At 43.7% G+C, this 17,342-nt stretch overlaps 1 protein-coding gene across 1 annotated transcript in view; it reads left to right on the top strand.

The window, feature by feature from the left end:
- LOC144485286 (extracellular calcium-sensing receptor-like) overlaps window positions 1–12,704 on the top strand; it is a 28,362-nt gene extending 15,658 nt beyond the window's left edge. The window contains exons 4-6 of the mRNA XM_078203495.1: window positions 2,414–2,641; window positions 5,684–5,807; window positions 11,788–12,704. Of these exons, the coding sequence (XP_078059621.1) occupies window positions 2,414–2,641; window positions 5,684–5,807; window positions 11,788–12,704 (1,269 nt within the window). The remainder of the gene's footprint in view (window positions 1–2,413; window positions 2,642–5,683; window positions 5,808–11,787) is intronic.
- The last annotated feature ends 4,638 nt before the right edge of the window (window positions 12,705–17,342 follow it).

Here is a 17,342-nt window from a genome sequence, read left to right as displayed (position 1 = left end):
ATTGGTGAAGTTGTACCGGGCGTTGGTGGGACGACATCTAGACTGCAGCGTACAATTTTGGTATCCTTAACTTGAAAAGAAGCAGATACATGCATTAGGTGTGGATCCCACACGGTTCGCTCCATTCATACCAAGGATGTGGTTGGGCCAGGGTGTTTGGGGGGGGGAGCGGGTTTGGGGGGGGTGTGGTTCTTACAAGAGACTCGACAAGCTGTATCAAGTGAAGTTTAGAAGATTGTTAAGCCATCATATTGAAACATGAAACATCCTGAGGGGACGTGATATGGTGGATATTGAAAAGAACTTTCCATATGTGGAACATGATAGTACTAGCAGACGAAGATGACATATAATTGGTCCTCAGTTTAAAAGGGAAATGAGATTTTGTATTCTCTAAAGGGCGATGGAGACAAGGTCAGTGCGTATTTTAAGCCAGAGGAGGATAGACTATTGGTGAACAAGAGAGTCAAAGGTTATCTGACATCAGCTGAATGTAGAGTGCAAGCTAAAATCAGATCAGCCACGATTTTATTGAAAGCTGCAGAAGGTTCAATATCCGAATGGCCTGTTCATGCGCATAATTCGTATAATCGCTGTTGTAGGTGGTGTCCTTAAAATAAATTATATCAACGTTAATGTGAGGGTATCGCAAGAAATTCCAGGCAGGTGATGTTATTGCAAATGGTTGAAAAATAAGGACAAGGTGGGGTTTCGGTGTGACCATGCTTGGACAATTGTGTACACATGTGCTCTTATTACATGATGTGGAGATGCCGGCGTTGGACTGGGGTAAACACAGTAAGAAGTTTAACAACACCAGGTTAAAGTCCAACAGGTTTATTTGGTAGCAAAAGCCACACGTGGCATTTACTATTCGTGCTGTCAAATTGGAAATTTTCACATTTACCCACGTGTGGCTTTTGCTACCAAATAAACCTGTTGGACTTTAACCTGGAGTTGTTAAACTTCTTACTCTGATTACAGACAGTAGAAAATACCTGCCTTTGAGGGACGCCACAAACGTTCACAAGATTGATTCCCAGGTGATCAGGGTTAGAATCATAGAATCTCTACAGTACAGAATGAGGCCATTCGGCCCATCGAGTCACCACCGGCCACAAATCCCACCCAAGCCCATTCCACAACATCACATATTTACCCTGTTAATCCCCCTGACATTAGGCTTAATTTAATCAAACGTAACCCGCACATCTTTGGACTGTGGGAGGAAACCAAAGCACCCGGAGGAAACCCACGCAGACACGGGGAGAATGTGCAAACTCCACACAGACAGTGACCTGATGCCGGAATTGAACTCGAGTCCCTGGTGCTGTGAGGCAGCAGTGCTAACTACTGTGCCAAAAAAACTACAGACATGTGTTGTTTGGGGCTGGTTCAGGTGGATGCTATTCTTTTATTTCTAATTTCACACCCATTTCAACCACATGTCTTAATTGGAATGAGGAAATCACTCCCACATTTCCAGCCACTCCCATATGAATCATGAGTCATAGAATAGCGCAGAAGGAGGCCATTCGGCCTATCGAGTCTCCACCAACCACAATCCCACCCAGGCCCTATTCCCATAACCCCATGCATTTAAAGTAAAGTTAAATTATTCGTCACAAGTCAGGCTTACATTAACACGGCAATGAAGTTATTGTGAAATTCCCTCGTCGCCACAATCCGGCGCCTGTAAGGGTCAATGCACCTAACCAGGCGCCTTTCAGAATGTGGGAGGAAACCGGAGCACCCAGACACGGAGAGAACGTGCCAACGCCACACAGACAGTGACTCAAGCTGGGTATCGAACCCGGGTCCCTGGCGCTGAGAAGCAGTAATGCTACTGTGCTACCGTGCCGCATTTACTCGAGCTAGTCCCCCTGAAAAACTAAGGGGTAATTTAGCATGGCCAATCCACCGAACCCGCACATCTTTGGACTGTGGGAGGAAACCGGAGGAAAGGATTGTCTTGTGGGGAGAGATTCAGTCGAGCGGATTCATGTTCTCTGGAGTACAGAAAACTGAAACTTTTAAAACTCTTGGAGTGTTTGGTCGCTGTACAAGCTGGGAGGGTCCCATTGGCTAAATAGCCTAGAACATCAGTCTCAGAGGTAATCCAATTGAGATTGCGATTAAATGAAATGTCTTTACTCCGGATCTGAGATACCTGACCATTCTGCATGCCAGTCGGGCGGGGTTACTCAATCGTTGATTGTATCCAAGACTATGAGAGATGCGCTTTTGGAAACTAAGGGAATAGAAAAAAGTATGGAAATTGGCAGAAAAACAGAATTGAAGTACAAATTCAGAAAATATGTAATTGAAAGTTGGAGCAAGCTCAAAGGGTCTGACGGCTTTCTGCTGCTTTCATTTGTTTTTATGTTTAATATGTTTCCTTTCCTTCACAAAGCTTTTGCACTACCTGAAACACGTTAACTTTACAAACAGATTGGGAGAGGAAGTAGCGTTTGATGAAAATGGAGATCCCAATCCATCCTATGATTTAATCAACTGGAGGGAAAATGTCGACGGTTCCGTCAATTATGTGACGGTGGGTCAATTTGATGGTTCGCTTAATTCAAATCACAAGCTCCAAATTGATGAAAATGCAATTGTTTGGAATAACGGTAAGAAAGAGGTAAGTCCACTTTCTACCTGGATTCAACATCGTCACTCTGTTCAGTTGGCACATGGGCAATGTAATAGTGTAAATACATGTAAATTATCTGTCTTGTGGTAGCAACTTTTTAAACCACGGAAAGTGGATCCTCTTTGAAATGTTTTTTGGTAAGAGCTTTTTGCTCAGCTGGATACTGATCATTCCGTTCCTCATTTTATAGTTTGGGAAAATAAGGACATTTTTGCACAATATAGAAATAAATTGGTTCTTAATTTGTTATTTGTAACACGCAAAGGCACGCAATTAATTAGCAGGAAACAGCAAGTAGACATAAATTCATCTTTTCTCTGGTTCGAAAGAGTTAACGAGTGGTTTGCCACAGGGAACAGTGCTGGAGCCTCAACATATTGCGATTGATAAAATGACTTGGATGAAGAGACTAAAGGTATTGTTATTAAGGTTGCGAATGACACAAAGATAGAGAGGAAAGTAAGTGCATTGGACACTGAGCATATTCAAGACAAGACACCACGGGCACCAATTGAAGATCAGCAGGTTCAGGAGACTCGACAGTTCCTATGATATATCCTTGGCTATATTTCTTATGGCCTTGCATTTTCATGAATGCGAGTCCCTTGGTGAGGTACTGATACCGAAAAATGCGTCGACGAGCAGGCCATCAGGGACATTATAATTTCCAAAAATAACTGCGCATATTCAAATGCAGGAAGTTGCTGATCAGTTCACTGCAAAATAACAATGAGCGCTGTGGCCACTTAATTATATGTACTCCAAAATCCTGACCTATTGGCATAAGAACATTGGTAGGTTTGCCAGGTCTAACCCTGCAGCATTATCAACAACAAAAGACTTTAGTTAAACATGAGACATTGAAGTGTAGCAAATTGAAGGCAAGGGTATCAAAAATCAAATGAGGTGTACCATGGGGACCGGATACAACGTCGCCCGTTTTACAATCTTCCCATCAGTTATATAAAGACCCATTAGAACAAAGAACAATACAGCACAGGAACAGGCCCTTGAGCCCTCCAAGCCCGCGCCTCTCCCTGGTCCAAACTAGACCATTCTTTTGTATCCCTCCATTCCCACTCCGTTCATATGGCTATCTAGATAAGTCTTAAACGTTCCCAGTGTGTCCGCCTCCACCACCCTGCCTGGCAGCGCATTCCAGGACCCCACCATCCTCTGTGTAAAATATGTCCTTCTGATATCTGTGTTAAACCTCTCCGCCTTCACCTTGAACCTATGACCCCTCGTGAACGTCACCACCGACCTGGGGAAAAACTTCCCAACGCTCACCCTATCTATGCCTTTCATAATTTTATACACCTCTATTAAGCCTCCCCTCATCCTCCGTCTTTCCAGGGAGAACAACCCCAGTTTACCCAATCTCTCCTCATAACTAAGCCCTTCCATAACAGGGAACATCCTGGTAAAGCTCCTCTGTACTTTCTCCAAAGCCTCCACGTCCTTCTGGTAGTGTGGCGACCAGAACTGGACGCTGTATTCCAAATGCGGCCGAACCAATGTTCTATACATCTGCAACATCAGACCCCAACTTTTATACTCTATGACCCTTCCTATAAAGGCAAGCATGCCATATGCCTTCTTCACCACCTTCTCTACCTGTGACATCACCTTCAAGGATCGGTGGACTTGCACACCCAGGTCCCTCTGCGTATCTACACCCTTTATGGTTCTGCCATTTATCGTATAGCTCCTCCCTACATTATTTCTACCAAACAGCATCACTTCGCATTTATCAGGATTGAACTCCATCTGCCATTTCTTTCCCCAAATTTCTAGCCTATCTATATCCTTCTGTAGCTTCTGACAATGCGCCTCACTATCTGCAAGTCCTGCCAATTTTGTGTCGTCCGCAAACTGACTGATCACCCCAGTTACACCTTCTTCCAGATCGTTTATATAAATCACAAACAGCAGAAGTCCCAATACAGAGCCTTGTGGAACACCAGTAGTCACAGGCCTCGAGCCGAAAAAAGACCCTTCCACTACCACCCTCTGTCTTCTGTGACCAAGCCAGTTCTCCACCCATCTAACCACCTCCCCCTTTATCCCATGAGATCCAACCTTTTTCATCAGCCTACCATGAGGGACTTTGTCAAACGCTTTACTAAAGTCCATATAGACGACATCCACGGCCCTTCCCTCGTCAACCATTCTGGTCACTTCTTCAGAAAACTCCACCAGGTTAGTGAGGTATGACCTTCCTCTCACAAAACCATGCTGACTATCGTTAATGAGTTTATTCCTTTCTAAATGCGCATACATCCTATCTCTAAGAATCTTTTCCAACAACTTTCCCACCATGGACGTCAAGCTCACCGGCCTATAAGTACCCGGGTTATCCTTCCTATCCTTGTAAATAACGGGACCACATTAGCTATCCTCCAATCCTCTGGGACCTCACCTGCGTCCAGTGACGAGACAAAGATATGCGCCAGAGGCCCAGCGATTTCATCTCTCGTCTCCCTGAGCAGCCTTGGATAGATTCTATCAGGCCCTGGGGATTTGTCAGTCTTTATATGCTCTAACAAACCTAACACTTCCTCCCTTGTAATGGAGATTTTCTCCAACAGTTCAACACTCCCCTCCGAGACACTCCCAGTCAACACATCCCTCTCCTTTGTGAATACCGATGCAAAGTATTCATTTAGGATCTCCCCTACTTCTTTGGGCTCCAAGCATAATTCCCCACTTTTGTCCGTGAGAGGTCCGATTTTTTCCCTGACAACCCTTTTGTTCCTAACGTATGAATAAAATGCCTTGGGATTCTCCTTAATCCTGTCTGCCAAGGACATTTCGTGACCCCTTTTTGCTCTTCTAATTCGAATGTATCTGGCAAATCCAATATGGCCGCATATCGAGTTTAGATTTTATGCTGGTGTTCTCGCCATTTCCTCTCTAAACGGATAGGGAGAGTACCTGCAAACTCTAAACGATCTCGCCTCTGTGCCAAAAAAAATCAATTCTTCATAGCTATTGTGTAAACAATGCACTTTTACATTTTTCCCACAGATTCCTCAATCCTCATGTAGTACGGCCTGCGTACGAGGGACAAGGAAAGCTGTTAGGCAAGGCCAACCTGCTTGTTGCTTTGATTGCGTATCATGTGCAGACGGGGAGATTAGTAATCAGACAGGTGAGCAACTAAAAATCGTACAATATTATTTGCTACATTCAATATGAAGCGGTTTAGAGCATTTCTGTTATATCAAACGTTCTGAGCTTTACATCAATAGAATTATTCCGTCATTAATGTTTTCACACTTTGCCGCGACTGGAAATGTGAACGTTATGTTAATTGACTACTAATGCAGAAGACTGCACCAATAAAGCAGAGAGGTGAGTTCGCAAACTTCTAAGGCAGTTTCAGAATTTGAATAGCATATTAGATAACAATATGAAAATGAAAAACTGCCCACAGCTGAAGTGACCATGACGCTATCGGTTCACAAATGTCCGAGAACAAAGAAACGTGGTGCTTTATCCTGTCAGGCCTGTAGACATTTTCAGCCAGAGTAATGTGATTCTAATGTTGCACAGCAAGTTAATTATCTGGTTAATCAACGAACACGAATGACAAGGATAAAAATCCAGATGAAACAGACACTGGCAACACAACACTAGTCAAAATTGTTATTGGGCAAACCTGGTGTAGATACGCAGAGGGACCTGGGTGTAGATACGCAGGGGGACCTGGGTGTAGATACGCAGAGGGACCTGGGTGTTGATACGCAGAGGGACCTGGGTGTGCAAGTCCACAGATCCTTGAAGGTGACGTCACAGGTAGAGAAGGTGGTGAAGAAGGCATATGGCATGCTTGCCTTTATAGGACGGGGCATAGAGTATAAAAGTTGGGGTCTGATGTTGCAGATGTATAGAACGTTGGTTCGGCCGCATTTGGAATACTGCGTCCAGTTCTGGTCGCCATACTACCAGAAGGACGTGGAGGCTTTGGAGAGAGTACAGAGGAGGTTTACCAGGATGTTGCCTGGTATGGAGGGGCTTAGTTATGAGGAGAGATTGGGTAAACTGGGGTTGTTCTCCCTGGAAAGACGGATGATGAGGGGAGACTTAATCGAGGTGTATAAAATTATGAAAGGCATAGATAGGGTGAGCGGTGGGAAGCTTTTCCCCAGGTCGGTGGTGACGTTCACGAGGGGTCATAGGTTCAAGGTGAAGTGGGGGGAGGTTTCCAGTTGTCCCTGATGGACCCAGGGAATGGTTGAATATGGGCATTTCTATAAGTAAGGAGTATATAACGATAAGGCGATCGGCCGAGGTCTTGTTAAATGATGCAACAGGGAAAAGTCACAGGGGACTGAATGGTTTACTCCTATAATTATGGTTACAATTACTTCAGGTCAATGAAATATGGTCAAATTCCAGCCTTTTCAGCGATGCATGCATTCGTAGAATACATGCTTCTTAATCAAAGTTCTGGGGTGCTTACATTTAACGATTCAGTATATTGCAGTAGGTTGAACAAAAGAACGATTTTAAGATGCTTGTTCTAATATATAAATCACTCTATTGCCGTACACTAAGATTTCTCTACAGCATTTTTCAACCAACCAACAAACATTCTGAAAGCGCTCTCTTCCTCCAATACTGGCACATTGTAGACACCCCTGTTTTCGTTGCTCCGTAATTGCCGGCCGGCGTGGCATATATTTAGGCTCTAAACTCTGTAATCCCTTTCCTACCTTTTTATGCCTCTCATGCTTCTGAGATCCTTCCCCAAAACCTAAATTTACCAATCATTCTCTGCTAAGCTGTATTTGCTATCTGTAACTTTAAGGGCTGGAAGGGCTCTCACTCTACAATTAGAATCAAGACAGGTAATCAGCTATGTTCAGTGAGAAGTGCAGAAAAGCTTGCCAGCGCAGTAGCAGGGAAAATTAAAAATACCCGGTGAAGATAAAACGCAGGATTACAAGCATACTGAACGCCAGACGTAGCATATTATGGAAGGAGCTAAGCAATGTCACAAGAAACTGATCAGAGTGAAGTTGTATAGACTTGCTACATCCAATCATAAATGACGGAAGACTGTTAAATATCGAACCGAAGTAGGATTCTCGATGAACATCTCCACCCTCAATCAGACTGAACCCAATATAGTTTGGTCAGAGGTTCCCAAAAGATGCTTGATTTCTAATTTCATCCTCAGATTCCCACCATAGGCCAGTCTTCAGATAAACTCCAAATGGTATCAAAACAATCTACTGTGAACACTGGATACAGAAATGATATGTGAATATTCACAACGTCCGGCTTCAAGTGCTGAAGAATTTTATTCTGGAACGAGGTTTACTTCGAGCGAAACGGTTCTAATAGCGACGGCAGCGACAAGATGCGAAATTTCCTCGTTATGTATTTTCAACAAAAATCAGAACAAATCTAATTTCGCTAGTTACCACCCATCTATCCACTCTAACTAATCAGCACCGAACACGCTCAGCTTGGGTGTTGGCAGGACCACACGGTATAACATATCGACCTGAATCTGAGAATGTGATGACACCGGTTGATGTCACTCCTGGACGAGGTAGATTCCAAGATGGAAGTTGGTTTGATAGATGCTAACTTGTTTTTGTTCCAAGACCTGGATAAACAGATTCACAGGACTGCGTGTTAACGTATAGTAAAAGTTCAAAACATTTATTAAACAAGATAAATTGTAATATTCCTTCACCCAACTATAACTTCACAGATATATACAGAATTGTAAGGCTAACAGAAGTTACGAAGTTTATCATGTACTTTCGTGTTCTCTGTACGTACACAGTCTTTGCAACCCACTACACCAACTGTGATCAAACACTCCAGACTCCCAAACCAACTAACAGTTGCCACCCGATACAATTTACTTGGGTTTCACATCAAATGCTTGTTACACTGTGAGCCAGCTGATTTCATTCAAACTCTGCGTTTCATACGAGTATTTCCAAACTTCACTCTCGAAGAATGCGCCTTGAAATAATCTCCCAAACAATGTTTTCTCTCTCGAAATTTTCACCAAGGATCCATCCAGGATTTCAACATTTCCTTCCTTTGGCTTGGATCGGAATGTACATTCAGCCGTCACAAAATCAATCAGCTACGCAACCACGCCAACAGTACATCACAACACAAGAACATAAAAAATAGTAGCAAGAATAGCCCGCCCCGCCATTCAGTATGACCATGGCTGATCTCTGCCGGCCCCCGCTCCTTTTCTGTGCCATTTACACATATCCCTCTATTCCTCGATCTCTCAAATATTTACCAACCTCCATGTTAAATAGATACAGCCTCGACTACCCTTTGGGGCAGAGAATTCCAGAAATCACCACCCTTTGCGACAAGGTTGGTGGAGGCAATGGCCCAGTGGTATTATCGCTAAAACATGAATCCAGAAAACCAGCTAATGTTCTGGTGACCCGGATCCGAATCCTGCCATGGCAGATGGTGGAATTTGAATTCAAATAAAAAATCTGGAATTAAGCATCTATTGATGACCATTAAATCATTGTCGATTGTTGTAAAAAAAACCTATCTGGGTGGTCATGTCCTTTAGTTCTGGCCTACATGTGAGTCCAGAACCACAGCAATGTGGTTGAATCAAAACTGCTCTCGGGCAACTAGGGACGGGCAATAAATGCTGGCCAGCCACTGATGCGCATGTCTCACGAATGAGATAATGGTAGCGCCATTTAAAACTGATGTTTCTATGCATCTCAGTTTTAAATGACGTTGCCATTATCTTGTAGCTGTGGCCCCTTGTCCAAGACTCTTCCACTAGTAAAAACAACTGACCATCTACCCTGTCAAGTCCACTGAATAAGGTCAGTCCTCATTCTTCTGAAATCCAAAAAATTCAGACCCAGACTACTTAGTCGCTCTTGATTGGACAGCTTCAGAGGTCAGTCATCATTCTTCTGAATTCCAAAAAATTCAGACCCAGACTACTTAGTCGCTCTTGATTGAACAGCTTCAGAGCTGTATTAAGGTGTGCCCAACCTCCTGATTACCATGCATGTCTGGTTCTCATCTAGCAGACATTATACGCCAGTACACATATGGCTGTGTGGCCAAATTCCCCTCCAACTCGATTTTCAAGTTTGCTGATGACACCACCATGGTGGGTCGGATCTCAAATAATGACCAGGCGGAGTACAGAGAAGACGTAGAGAATCTGGTGAACTGGTGCGGCAATAATAATCTCTCCCTCAATGTCAACAAAACGAAGGAGATTGTCATCGACTTCAGGAAGAGTAGTGGAGGGCATGTCCCTGTCTACATAAATGGGAACGGAGTAGAAATTGTCGAGAGCTTCAAGTTTTTAGGTGTCCAGATCACCAACAACCTGTCTTGGCCCATCCATGCGGACGATATAGTGAAGAGAGCCCACCAACGCCTATACTTCCTCAGAAGACTAAGGAGATTTGGCACGTCCGCTACGGATCTCACCAACTTTTACAGGTGCACTATCGAAGCTATTCTTTCTGGCTGTATCTCAACTTGGCATGGCTCCTGCTCTTTCCAAGAACTCAGGAAACTACAAAAGATCGTGAATGTAGCCCAATCCATCACTAAAACCAGCCTCCCACCCATTGATATTGTGTACACTTCCCGCTGCCTCGGAAAAGCAGCCAGCATAATTAAGGAACCCAAGCACCTCAGACATACTCTCTTCCACCTTCTCCCGTCGGGAAAAACATACAAAAGTCTGAGGACACGTACCAAACGACCAACCGACACAAGAAAAGCTTCTTCCCTGCTACCATCAGACTTTTGAATGAACCCACCTCGCATTAAGTTGATCTTTCTTTACACTCTCGCTATGACAGTAACACTACATTTTGCACTGTCTCCTTTCCTTCACTGTGTACGGTATGCTTTGCGCAAAAAAACACTTTTCTCTGTATACTAATACATGTGACAATATACAATCAAATCAAATCAAATCAAATCAAATGTATCCAGCAATGGTTTCTTTAACTCGAGCCCTTTATCTGTTTTTTTAAACTTTACCACCAATACCTTGTTCAACTTCTTGTACTTTGTTGCTCTAATTAAACGGTCTGCCAGAGGCGTTCATTTTGCACCACTCTCTGTTTTTCTTTGGGGTGGGGGGGGGGGGGGGGGGATTTATTTTGTTGTTTTGGGAGATCTGGTCTTTGCATGTCCCTTGTCCGGACCTGCTTCTCTGGTTCTCCATTAAAACTAACTCAAATATACTCTGTGTCCCGGGGTGACCTTATTAGCCTTTTCAAATGCAATAACAGAAAAATAAAACTTAGTTAAAGCTGCACCTCGTCTCAAATAAAAATAAAACAAATTTAAAACTCCCGCTGTTTCCTTATGAGTAGTAAGGTGACAGAGACTGCCCTTGACAGCGATAGAACATTTTACCAAGTTTTCCATCAAGGAGCGTTGTAAAACTGAAGCCTTGGGGGATGAAACAGAAATATTCCAGGTCTCGGACACAGATTGAGGCTGGCATGGTCTAAAAGCAGCATGGTGGCACAGTGGTTAGCATTGTTGCCTCGGGTTTAATTCCCAGCTTGGGTCATTGTCTGTGGTGGGTTTCCTCCCACATTCTGAAAGACGTGGTGGTTAGGTGCACTGTCCATGCTAAATTCCCCCTAATGTGCCCGATCAGGCGCCATAGTGTGGAGACTAGGGGATTTGCACAGTAACTTCATTGCAGTGTTAATGTAAGCCTATTTGTGACACTACGAAATAAACCTTAAAGTTAAAAAAACTCTCAGCTAACAATCTTCAACGTTCCACAATGAAAACTGAAGTAATGGAGAGTCTGGAATTTCCGTAGGACATCTTCTGTCCTTCAGAAATAAATTGGCATCAGATTGGTGCAAAAAACCAGAAAAGTGCAGCATTCTATCAGGAGTTCCAACTATATTCTGTCAAGGCTAACACTGGAAACGCTCCTGTGTATTCACGATGAGAAGAAAAAGTATCACCAATCATCAGGCAATGCGTGGGAATCACTCATGCTTTCAGTAGAGTAGAGCGGAAATGTATAGCTGGATGTGTATCCAATAAATCATTGCATTGATTATTGTTCCATTGTTAATTAAACCTTTATCTTGGCTGTTCCTCATTTACAGACTCAATCGAATGCATTAAATGTCATTTAGACTACTGGCCGAATTCCGAAAAAGATCGATGTCTTCTGAAAGAAATTGAGTTTCTCTCCTTTGAGGATCCATTGGGAGTCTCACTGGTGACAACTGCCCTTTGTGGGGTTTCACTCACTATTGGTGTTGCAGCGGTATTCACCTATTACAAGAACACCCCAATTGTCAAGGCTAATAACTCCGAATTAAGTTTTCTCATTCTCTTTTCCTTAGTGCTGTGCTTCCTATGCTCTCTAACTTTTATTGGCAAGCCGACAATATGGAGTTGCATGCTCCGACACACTCTCTTTTCTATTAGTTTTGTTCTCTGTATTTCTTGCATTTTGGGGAAAACAATTGTCGTGTTAATGGCTTTTAGGGCTAAACAGCCAAAGAATGATAGAATGAAATGGTTCGGACCTGTGCCACAAAGAACAATAATATTATTATGTACCTGTTTGCAAATTATAACCTGTGTCCTCTGGTTAACAATATCGCCACCGTTACCGGTGAAAAACACAAAGTACCAAAATGCAAGAATTATTCTTGAATGTGATGTTGGCTCAGTGAAGGCATTTGCAATTGTTTTGGGTTATATCGGCATTTTATCATCTTCCTGCTTTTTGCTGGCTTTTTTCGCCCGTAAACTGCCAGATAATTTTAATGAAGCGAAATTTATAACATTCAGCATGCTTATATTTTTTGCAGTTTGGGTAACGTTCATCCCCGCTTATGCGAGCACTTCTGGAAAATATACTGTCGCTGTGGAAATATTTGCCATTTTGGCGTCAAGCTTTGGACTTCTGTCCTGCATATTTGTTCCCAAATGTTACATTATCCTATTGAAACCTGAAAAAAACACCAAAAGGCATCTTATGGGCCGGAGATCGGCGAATAAAAACCTTTGAATGTTCCTTTTAAAAATGCTCTGCATATTTTTTAAAGTATCTTCGTTTTACTAATTTCAGGCAGCAATTCCACATCGGCTAAGCGAGAGATGTCGCATCAAAATCCTCCCGTTAGAAGTCCCTCTGATATTCAGTAGAATTAAATATCAGGTTGACCACTTAATGGGCTACAGCACAAGACGATGTCTTACCAATTATTTGCTGCACGTACCTTGCTGCACTATTATACGGCATGGTAGCACAGTGGTTAGCAATGCTGCTTCACAGCGCCAGGGACCTTGGTTCAATTCCCGGCTTGGGTCACTGTCAATCTTGAGTTTGTACGCTCTCCCCGTGTCTGCGTGGGTTTCCTCTGGGTGCTCCGGTTCCCTCCCAGTCGGAAAGACGTGCTGGTTAGGTACATTGACCCGAACAGGCGCCAGACTGTGGTGACCAGAGGAATTTCCAAGTAACTTCATTGCAGTGTTAATGTAAGCCTTACTTCTGATAAAGAAAATAAATAAATAATATATTGTGCCCATTGGGAAGCTTTGGCAGGACTGGCGGAATAATTATCGACCAGCTTGGCAGTGTCAGGAACCGGCTTTCTGTGGCCGTCAAATTCTGGAGTGAGAATTGAATCAAGAGAATTCTGGCTCAAAGACAACGGTCCTACCGACTGAGCCAGAAATTCCCTCATCCCAATTTATATCTCGTTTCATTGAAACAACGCATTTAAACAAGTCCGTAAAGGGTGATCATTAAACCGCTTGAGATCTTTAGAACCGACCCACTCGAACTGGTGAAGAGTTCAGCATGCCATCCGAACAACATTTCCACCGTCTCCTCTGAGGTTCCTCATGGCATCGCGATTGGCTACCTAACAATGGCACTTTTTTCATAGACTTTTTTTTCATAGAAACCCTACAGTGTAGAAAGAGGCCATTCGGCCCATCGAGTCTACACCGACCACAATCCCACCCAGGCCATACCCCCATATCCCTACCCATTTACCCGCTAATCCCTCTAACCTACCCATCTCAAGACACTAAGGGGCAATTTTAGCACGGCCAATCAACCTAACCCGCACATCTTTGGACTGTGGGAGGAAACCGGAGCACCCGGAGTAAACCCACGCAGACACGAGGAGAATGTGCAAACTCCACACAGACAGTGACCCAAGCCGGGAATCGAACCCAGGTCCCTGGAGCTGTGAAGCAGCAGTGCTAACCACTGTGCTACCGTGCCGCCCTTCGGAGTGATAACTCGTCATGGGTAAGCCGTGGGAATGTGTGTCATCAGATGATTTTATCATGTCAAAAGCCGATATCTGGCTACATTAATTCAACATACGTCTTCGCAACCCATGGACTGAATGGCAGTTTAATGAAATATGACTCTCAGTAAAATTGTAAAGTAAAACCAAAGCCGGATACGGTTACTGAATTGGCATCGGCATTGAAAACTGCAATGGACTGTGGCGAAGGCCTGTCATAATGCCGAATACAATCTTAACAGCATAAATGTGTATTACACACGGTCTCGATATTTGAATAACAACGTTTTAAACTGCTAATATTTCAAACTTTTCTCAATAGTTCAGAAATAAAATTGGCAGTGCCTTGTCAAATTAATTCTTGGATCGATGTCTGTCAATTTCTGACATTCATCCACTGAGCCATCCGGACATTCATTCTACTTGATTTATGATTTTTTCATTGATATGTACTTAAGACATGAAAGTTCACACTGCAGACCGACCATAAAATGACATAGTTTAAGAATACTCAATATTAAGTTTAACTAAAAAGCGAGCACACTTTCCAGTTTCTTTGCTCCATTTATTATACCATCTCAGTAAGGACAAATATTTGTTGTTAAATTACTTCATAGTGTTCAGCTCATTTTTGTAAATAACAAAGCACAATAGTACTGTACACATAGTTGCATTTTTAAAGGCCACGAACCGAATCCAAATGGTAGGTATTCTTAAAACGCACAGTAGCCAAGTATTCAGCATCCGTTGTGCCTGAGTTTTCCCGAAACCCTGCTTCGTGAAGAAGGGGTGGCGGGAGTTGTACCTTTGAATGGGCTGTTTCGAAACTCATTAAACTTAAAAAAATAAGTCAGTAATGATATTTCCTTCTCAAAGGAAGGAACTATGGCCGCAACGAGCGAAGCAGTGAATGTAACAATGCAAGTGATGAAACCCTGCCATGATGGAAAAAATACTTGCTAATTGTCTTTAGAAAAATTCAAAATATAAGCTTCAGCAGGATGCCGACAGAAAAACTGACCTTGACCACGGTCACACACAAGTGGGGTAGTAACATAAGAACATAAGAAATAGGAGCAGGTGTAGGCCATCTAGCCCCTCGAGCCTGCCCCGCCATTCAATAAGATCATGGCTGATCTGAAGTGAATCAGTTCCACTTACCCGCCTGCTCCCCATAACCCTTAATTCCCCTACCGATCAGAAATCCATCTATCCGTGATTTAAACATATTCAACGAGGTAGCCTTCACCACTTCACTGGGCAGAGAATTCCAGAGATTCACCACCCTCTGAGAGAAGAAGTTCCTCCTCAACTCTGTCCTAAACTGACCCCCCTTCATTTTGAGGCTGTGCCCTCTAGTTCTGGTTTCCTTTCTAAGTGGAAAGAATCTCTCCACTTCTACCCTATCCAGCCCCTTCATTATCTTATATGCCTCTATAAGAACACCCCTCAGCCTTCTAAACTCCAACGAGTACAAAGGTAATCTGCTCAATCTCTCCTCATAATCTACACCCCTCATCGAGGGTATCAACCTGGTGAACCTTCTCTGCACTCCCTCCAAGGCCAATATATCCTTTCGCAAGTAACCACTCTGGCGATTTGATTACCTGCCCGGTGTCCATTGGCCAGAATAATTTCAATAGGTGATGGACAGTGGATACGCTGCCAACCCCAAAAGGGTATGTATGTATGCTAAGGGCTGCACTGCTGTTGCTGAGTTCCTGTGGAGATCGCAGTGTACTCTGGTTATCTGCCTTCTTCAGATGCACCGGAGGAAGAGGATAAAGGTCCGTGGAAGTGTAGTCCAACTATACGGAGATCAACATCCTTTGCATCGGCACGGTAGCACAGTGGTTAGCCCTACTGCTTCACAGCGTCAGGGACCTGGATTCGAATCCCAGCTGGGGTCACTGCCTGTGTGGAGTTTGAACGTTCTCCCCGTGTCTGCGAGGGTTTCATCCGGGTGCTTCGGTTTTCTCCCACATTCTGAAAAATGTGCTGGTTCGCTGTATTGCTATCAATTCTAGAAACTTCCAAAACCGTCACCACTGAGGAACAGTGGCATGTGTGTGTGTACCATGTTCAAGCTGCAATGCATGAGCTCACCAAGGTTCTTCGGCAACACCTTCCAAACCCACGACCACTCCAACCCAGAAGTACAAGAGCAGGAGACACATGGAAACACGATCAACGGAAGTTCCCCTCCAAGCCACTCACCATCCTAACTTGTAAATACATCGCCGTTCCTTGACTGTGATTGGATCAAAATCCTGGAATTCCCTCCCTAACAGCACTGTGTTTACCTACACCTCAGTGACTGCAGCGGTTCAAGAAGGCAACTCACCACCTTTAAGGAATGGGCAATAAATCTTGGTCTAGCCAGCGATGTCCACTTCCGTAAATGAATAAAACATGTATCCCTCCTGTTTACTGTTTTCTTTTTCACTTATTCTAATCGGTCCTGACACCACTTTGTTATTTCCAGTTTTCAAGCAGCTTTTAGTTGAGACTCAATGGGTAGCACATTTGTACTCTCAAATACAAAGTTCTTGCATCAAGACAGAATATAGAGATTTGAGCAACAACCTCTCAGCTGGTACTTCCAGTGTCGGTAATGAAGGAGTGTTGCAGGTTTGGCGATGTTTTCGGATGCGAGATTGAACGAAAGCCGCAGTCATAGTCTCAGGAGAATGCAAAAGATTTCATGTGATGTTTTTCAAGAAGAGGAAGTGAGTTCTCCCCGGTGTCTGGGCGAACATTTATCACTCGAACAAGTCATGCAAACAGGTTAGCTGTGCTGTTTGTGAAATGTTGAGTGGATATTGGTTTCATTCGCAAAAACATATGCTCTGACGAAGGGTCATCCCGACTCGAAAGTTTAGCTCCATTCTCTCTCCACAAATGCTATCAGACCTGCTGATATTTTCCAGCACTTTCTGTTTTTGTCTCAGATTCCAGCATCCGCGGTAATGCATCTTTATCTAAATGTTCTATGGTCAACTTGATCGTAGAATCCTACAATGCAGAACGAGGCCAATCGGCCTATCGAGTCTGTACCGACCACAATACCACTCAGGCCCTATCCTCACAACGCCATGCATTTACCCTATCTAGCCCACTGACACTAAGCTGCATTTCAGCATGGGCAATTTACCTAATCCACACATCTTTGGACTGTGGGAGGAAACCGGAGCACCTGGAGGAAACCAACGCAGCTGCGGGGAGAATGTGCAAACTCCACACAGACAGTCACCCAAGCTGGGGATCGAATCTCTGTGCCTGCCACTGTGAGGCAGCAGTGCTAATTACTGTGCCCCCGTGCCGCCGATATTGGCTGAAGACCAAAAGGTCGACCATATCTGCGAAATGAGGATGTGTGCAAA

The sequence above is a fragment of the Mustelus asterias genome, chromosome 3 (assembly GCF_964213995.1).
Source record: "Mustelus asterias chromosome 3, sMusAst1.hap1.1, whole genome shotgun sequence".
NCBI lineage: Eukaryota > Metazoa > Chordata > Chondrichthyes > Carcharhiniformes > Triakidae > Mustelus > Mustelus asterias.
The sequence above is the reverse complement of the archived record's forward strand: the minus strand, read 5'-3'. Positions and strand labels throughout refer to the sequence as shown.